The following is a 7509-nucleotide window of genomic DNA, read 5'->3' on the forward strand; positions in this document are numbered from 1 at the left end:
GGGAATACCCTAACAGAATGGTGTGGGAATACCCTAACAGAATGGTGTGGGAATACCATACTCTGAGGAAATAGCAAGAATTTTTAAATGGTCTGTTTGAGATACAAATTTGAGGTGGGGTTTTTGAAGTGTTTTTGTCCAGTTTATGATTTGGCCATAAATACATGTATAGGACAAGTCACCATCATTATTTGGGTATGAGTTTACAGAATAATTACTTTTAAAAGTGAAATTATCTGCAGCCAAGAAAGGGACCTCTAAAATTTTGGGTTGGAGACCTCATTGGTCACACCCACTACACTAAGTTCGCTACCACTGCTGAAATAAATCCTAGGGGAAACACTGAGTGACAATTCCTATGAGACAGATATGATAACAGGGATTATAAATAAAAGCCGCAGCAGCAATGTACCCTCCTCAGGTTCCTCCTTTCCCTCGCCCTCCTCAGACTCCTGCTTCAGGCAGTGGTGCGTTACGGAGAATTTAAAATCAGCAAAATTGATATCCTGGGTCTTCTCCTCCCAGGTACCACTGGTGTATTCACCCTGGATCAAGACGACAATCAGGGCATCCATGAATAAATTCAACAAGCTTACCAGATCGCTGCTTATTAATGCGTGGTGCTTCTTACATAACATTAAGGTCTGATTGAATGAGGGTTTATTGTTACCTTCTCTGGTGGTTTGCTTGAATTGTTCCCAATCAACTTCCAGTCATTCAGAACCTCTTCTACTCTGGACACAAACCTAGCAAACAACATGGTGATCATAACATATACCAGCAGAAGTCAGAGAGCAGTGATCACACAAGCAGGCGTGCACGCACACACACGCACACAATCTCGAAATAAATGGCTCTGGGAAATACTGTTGATAAGGAAGGACAAGCTACACTACAATGTCAAAAGTATGTGGACACCTGCCCATCTCATTCCAAAATAATGGGCATTAATATGGAGTTGGTCCCACTTTGCTGCTATAACAGCCTCCACTATTCTATGAAGGCTTTCCAACTTTATGTTGGAACATTACTGCAGGAACTTGCTTCCATTCAGCCACAAGAGCATTAGTGAGGTCAGGCACTGATGTTGGGCAATTAGGCCTGGCTCGCAGTCAGCGTTCCAATTAATCCCAAAGGTGTTCAATGGGTTGAGGTCAGGAATCTGCCAGTCAAGTTCTTCCACACCGATCTCGACAACCCATTTCTGTATGGACCTCGTTTTATGCACAGGGGCATTGTCATGCTGAAACAGGAAAGTGCCTTCCCCAAACTGTTGCCACAAAGTTGGAAGCACAGAACCATTTAGAATGTCATTGTATGCTGTAGCATTAATGTTTCCATTCACTGGAAGGGGCCTAGCCCGAATCATGAAAAACAGCCCCAGACCATTATTCCCCCTCCACCAAACTTCACAGTTGGCACTACGCATTGGAGCAGGTAGCATTCTCCTGGTATCCGCCAAACCTAGATACATCCGTCGGACCGACAGATGGTGAAGTGTGATTCATCACTCCTGAGAACAGGTTTCCACTGCTCCAGAGTCCAATGGTAGCGAGCTTTACACCACTTCAGCCAACGCTTGGCATTGAGGATGGTGATCTTAGGCTTGTGTGCGGTTGCTTGGCCATGGAAACTCAATTCAGGAAGCTCCCGACTAACAGTTCTTGTGCTGACGTTGCTTCCAGAGGCAGTTTAGTGTTGCAACCGAGGATATCCGATTTTTACGAGCTACGCGCTTCAGCGTTCCCGTTCTGTGAGATGGTGTGGCCTACCACTTTGTGGCTGAACAATTGTAGACATTTCCACTTCACAATAACAACACTTACAGTTGACCGGGACAGCTCTAGCAGGGCAGAAATTTGATGAACTGACTTGTTGGAAAGGTGGCATCCTATAATGGAAAGTTCCTGAGCTCTTCAGTATGGGCCATTCTACTGCCAATGTTTGTCTCTGGAGATTGCATGGTGTAGGGCTCAATGTTATACACCTGTCAGCAAAGGGTGTGGCTGAAATAACAGAATCCACTAATTTCAAGTGTGTCCACACACCTTTGGCCATGTAGTGTATGTAGGGCTCTGCTGAGCTGTAAGAACAGTTGCTTTCTTTTGCAATTCTGATGTGACAGGACAGTTAGCTAACCTATGGGTAAACCACTATCAAAAAAAGATTGCCGTTTTGAAACTGCAGTAAAAGTGAAGTAACTGCAGTCGACTGTTGTATTTTGTACGCAGTAATTGCAGAATAGCTGCACTGTAACTGCAGTTGTACTGCAATATTTATTCGTGAAGGAATGCAATGCAAACCAGCATAGCTAGCTGATTGAGCAATGTGATTGACAGCACAAGACAGGAGACGAGAACGTTGTCTGTCATATACTCAGCATATTATGCTAGCTATATGGAACAGGCGAACTATATTTGGCCAGCCATGAATAGCTTCTAATCCAATTATTCTATCTAGTCTGATGATGATTCACAACTAACGTTACTGTTGTTGTTGTTATTAGCTAAAGCTAATTTAGCTAGCCAGAGATCTCCAGTATCCACCTACCTCTCCCACTCAGACGCGGTGGTAAAATCCGTGATCTCGAAGACCTCCGACTCCGGCTGTAAAGGAAATAACGTTAACATCCAATATTTTCTAAACATTTTAAATATGATGCAATGTTTACTTTATAAACTGTACACCAGTACTGTACTCACGTCACTGTCAGCCGCCATCATGAATTCCTGTTTATGAATTTTGCTGTCCGTTGCATTATGGGATTCTTGTCGATGGAGTCTCTTCCGCAATTAAGCAATGACGTCACCGAATTTGACACATTTTACACCGAACAAAACTTTTGACACAAGGCTCGTGCTTTGAACCACTCGTAATGAAAATGGACAATTTACCTTCATTCGAATACTTTGTTTTAAATTCCTTTATTTAATGCAGTTTCATTTGTTCATCTAGTAGTAAGAGTAGTAGAAAATACATCTTACTTTTACAACTTAGTCTTGGAATTAATATCAGTATGCATATTGTCAAACACTCAAATCAGATAAAATCAAATGTTATTTATCACATGCGCAGAATACAACAAGTGTAGCCCTTACAGAGAAATGCTTACTTACAAGCCCTTAACCAACAATGCAGTTACTTAACCAGTTTTTGCAGATACAATTATTGCTTTGATACATATTGTAATATATTTGTTATTAAAGGTGATGTGATGGCATAATAGTAAGCCTTATTGGAGACGTGAAATGCCTTCATATAATAAGCCATATTGGAGACATGAAATGCCTTCATGGACACATGTTGCCAGCAGAGGGCAGCAAATAGTGACACATGTGACATTACACAAGGTATTTACCGAACACACAATGCCAGTTCCGTAAGTGCCCGTGACTCGTCAGTTCTTCCAATTTATTCGAACCGAGGAGGTAAGCAATCTACACACTTAAAGAAAAAAATATTAACGGTGCTCCAAAGCTAATGCTGATGTAAAGTAGGCAATGTCTTTTACTGGAATTTTCATTCGGCATTTTACCAAAAGTGAAAGAGTGCTGTGTTTTTGGTGCATGGAATTTGCTGCTAAACAAACTGGACTGCAATGCCATTAATTAAGTATAATAATGTTTCTGCATGCATAATAACACAATTTCATGTTCTTATTATTCTAGGTTCCACTGTAATTCAGGGGAGGATTACATCATTTCAATCATGAAGTCAGTTGTCAGCATTTCTTCCTCAGTTAGGGCTGTGTGTCAGTACTCTCCCAACTATTTCATGACTTGTAGTCGGGGATTAATTCGTCACTCAGATTCATCTGGAAGAATATTGAAATCGGACGTTTCTTTTAAAGCCAGAATGGCACAACCATGTGTAAAAAGTAGTTTAGGCTGCTTCCATAACACACGTGAGATGGGGGCGGTGGCGCAACAGTTAAGTAACCTCCCATTTGCAGAAGAGAAAGACTACGAATTAAGGGTTCACCCGGAGAAACACCTTTTGCCCAAAACAGCTGGACAGCCTTCCATTGACACCCAATTAGGAACCAGTGCTTCACCAACAAAACTAGGGCACGTAAAAGTGGAGACACTTTCTGTCAAATCCCTTTTCGAGGTTGAGGTTTTACCTGAGTTGTTAACACGTTTGAAAGAAGCTCCCAGCAATGAGAAAACTGAGGGTCTGGCAACCTTACTGGGAGTATGTGTTGAGTTTGGTGTGGACTATCAAAGTTCAATTGTCTCTAGATTGAAAGAGGAGTGGAGGACACACCTCTCCAAAACAGACATTGGGGTCATTCACCTGTGCCATCTTGGAGAAGTAGCCTATAATCTGGAGGGGAAGAGGTCAGAGATTGTTGAGCAGGTTCTCGACTCCGTGAGCATCAGCATTGATGCTCTCACCCAAAATGAAACCGCTCGTGTGTACTCCTTCCTTGCACTACTCGAGGACCCACACCATTGCCAAGATCTCATGTCAAGACTACACAGACACACAGAGAAATTGATACACAGACTACAAGCCATCAACATCAGTGACATCTTCCACTCCCTGGTGGCATTACAACAGAGGCAGGCCATTGCACTGATTGTGAAGCTGAGCAGACGGGCCTCTAGGGTATTCAGATCGTTCCAAGATGAAGAGCTCATCAAAGTTCTAGGTGCCTTAATGCATTTCGGTCAGCATGATGAAGACTTCATAACAGCCATGGAAAAGCACCTGCCAGTGAAAATAGTAGACGCAGACCCCGAACTCACAAGCGTGGTGATGGAGTTTTGCCTTCAGATGAGGTGTCGCTCAGAGCCCATATTCGAAGCTGTGGCTGAGAGCTTTATTTGCAACTCAGAGAAGTATACCACACCCCAGATAGCCCGGCAGATCATTGCCATGGGGAGACTGAGCTACCTGCCCCAGTGCTCCAGTCAGATGTTTAAGAAGCTGGAGAGTGTGCTGTCCTCTCGCTTCTCCCAGTTCCAGCCCAGGGCTCTGATTGAGGTGCTCCACTCCTGTATTCACCTGGAGAGGTTTCCACTCAACTTTGTGTCCAAAGTCTTCAGCCCCTACTTCCTACAGAGGTTGCAAGGTAGGCTAGTCAGTGTGTGTGTGTGTGTGTGTGTGTGTGTGTGTGTGTGTAAAAGAAAAGTGAGAGCAAAAGTAAACAGGCTACATGTGAGTATGTGTGCACAATTTCATGTCAGGTGTGTATATGTCTATGTAACAGGGTCAGTTTTGTCCTTTCCATTCAGTTGCAAATTAAATTCCTCCAGATGATGGTCAGAAATACTCTATGGTTTAAGTTACATCATACTAGCAGCACAGTTCTGTCACTGTCCACCGCTGAGATTAGCCAGAGTCATGTTATGTATGCGTCTGATGAAGGCTGCTATTCTTTCCCAGCACAAGGGGAGCCCCTGGACAAGCATGCCTTAGGCCAGCTAACCCAACTCAACCTCTCTATCTCACTAGAGTGCCGCTACTACCGGGTGAGTACCTCCCTAATAACATTGTAAATATACAAATAAATCATACAATAATTAATCAAAATTGTCTGTCAAATTAAAGTCCTCTGACTCTTACAATGGGCCTTCACGTGTCACACTGAATGAAAAATATTATTTTGAAGTAGTTGGATTGAACACTAAGTTCATTCTGATGTATATACTGTATATTATACTGTGTTCCGTACAGGGCCCGAGATTACCTTACCATCTCCATGTGAAGAAGTTTTCCTCCATGGACCACTCCTTTGAGAGCCCTGTAGAGAGCTACCTGTACAACCAGGTGAAGGGCCCTCTTAACAAGCTGCTAGAGGGAAAGACCTACTACTCTACCAGGGTCTTCACGCAGCCTGGATACACCATAGACGTGGAGATCTGTCTGGATGAGGATGGGTTTGTCCTGCCTCTCTCACAGTGGGACCACACTCATAGGAGGTTAGAGCCATTGGAACTTTGTTAGAGGATCAGTCTGACAGGGCGCTGCACAGACTCATTCCCTGATCTACCAATCACCCTGTTTTCCAAAGTGCCCAATAAGTGGTCCTTACTTCCAAAGATTAAATTCAATTGAAATACAACAATTTATTCCAATGAGCAAATCTTCACAGCACCTTGTTCAGGCAGATCCTCGGACACAGAGAATGATACTTATTGCATTTCACGACTTATCACCCATTGAATAAAATGGCCAGTCAGATAACAGGTTAATTGTTTTCCTCTATGTAGGATTGCCTTGTGCCTGGATGCTCAGGACCGCTTCTGCAGCAACACCCATCACCTTCTGGGAAAGGAGGCCACAAAGAGACGCCACCTCTGCAGAATGGGCTACGAAGTGGTTCAGGTAGGGGAACTCCGCTCCTGGTTACAGGCTAGAATAGACACACAATGTGAGGTGTGGGGAATGTGTGTTAGTACTCTGTGCTTTGAATTCATCTCTATAATCAATGTAATGTGTAATTTTCTGTGTCGTTCTGTGACTGAGTTACATTTGTCTAGGCGTATTTCTTTTCTCATGAAGACCTATCTGACATTGGTCTTTGTCTGTATGTTCCCCACCAGATCCCTTACTTTGAATTTGAGAAATTAAGAACACAAGAGGAACGGGTACAATACCTTCATAAGAAGATATTCCCCACAATCTTCAGGTTTTACCGGTGACTTCTCAGATAGGATAGGAGGACGTTGTGACATCACATCCAAGCTCTGTGACCTCTGACCTGACAACATGGCCTTCAACAAGATGAACTAGGATGTTTCTTAAACTGTCTACTAATCATCACAGAAAACATTGGATTAGGCATGAACCTTCCGTTTCTAAAGTCTTCATAATACTATTATGACTGTGTTGGGGTTATGACTGAGTGGTCTAGAAAAGTGTTAAGTCATTATACATAATGTGATGGCATTTTTCACAAAATATGGACTATGGCTATGGTAGGTAATAGGTCAACTATAAACTGCATACCTCCATATAGGAGCTTTCTGCAGTTTGTTAGTTATACACTGACTCTATATTCATAAATAAAACAGGTTTGTGTTTCCATGTAAGCTTGAAGGTACTGTATATTTTGTACAATGGACTGTATTTTCCAATACAGATGATTCTATATTGCAAAATAAAATGTGTAAAACCAGTTTTCAAACAACCATGGGGGAAACTCAAAGTTCCTTTGCTGTTATGTGTTTTTGTAAACAATAAACATGATTTGTATAAGGCCTCAGCTCTCTTACGTTTTTTAATTTATTTTACCTTTATTTAACTAGGCAAGTCAGTTAAGAACAAATTCTTATTTACAATGATGTCCTAGGAACAGTGGGTTAACTGCCTGTTCAGGGGCAGAACGACAGATTTGTACCTTGTCAGCTCAGTGATTTGAACTTGCAACCTTTGGGTTACAAATCCAACGCTCTAACCTCTAGTTTAAGGGGAACGTAAAGAAATAGATTAAAGGGTACTTAAATGCTGACAGGCATATGGACCAAAGCATGTACATGGGGTGGTCTGCGTAACAGGCTT

General features: G+C 42.5%; 2 protein-coding genes across 2 annotated transcripts in view; one reads left to right on the forward strand and one right to left on the reverse strand.

Moving 5' to 3' along the window:
• The window catches only part of rab3gap1 (RAB3 GTPase activating protein subunit 1), a 51784-nt gene extending 49009 nt beyond the window's left edge, over positions 1-2775 (reverse strand). The window contains exons 1-4 of the mRNA XM_020456677.2: positions 2703-2775; positions 2551-2606; positions 671-746; positions 413-545 (exon numbers count right to left, since the gene is read on the reverse strand). Coding sequence (XP_020312266.1) covers positions 413-545; positions 671-746; positions 2551-2606; positions 2703-2723 — 286 coding nt within the window. The 5' untranslated portion in view covers positions 2724-2775. The remainder of the gene's footprint in view (positions 1-412; positions 546-670; positions 747-2550; positions 2607-2702) is intronic.
• Positions 2776-3293: 518 nt separating this feature from the next.
• On the forward strand, positions 3294-7208 carry LOC109867496 (FAST kinase domain-containing protein 3, mitochondrial). The gene is made up of 6 exons (XM_020456689.2): positions 3294-3428; positions 3669-5077; positions 5392-5477; positions 5683-5927; positions 6219-6333; positions 6552-7208. The coding sequence occupies exons 2-6, from the start codon at positions 3709-3711 to the stop codon at positions 6648-6650; spliced, it is 1914 nt and encodes a 637-aa protein (XP_020312278.1). The 5' UTR covers positions 3294-3428; positions 3669-3708; the 3' UTR covers positions 6651-7208.
• Positions 7209-7509: the final 301 nt, after the last annotated feature.

This window comes from Oncorhynchus kisutch, linkage group LG2, assembly GCF_002021735.2.
Source record: "Oncorhynchus kisutch isolate 150728-3 linkage group LG2, Okis_V2, whole genome shotgun sequence".
Classification (NCBI taxonomy): domain Eukaryota; kingdom Metazoa; phylum Chordata; class Actinopteri; order Salmoniformes; family Salmonidae; genus Oncorhynchus; species Oncorhynchus kisutch.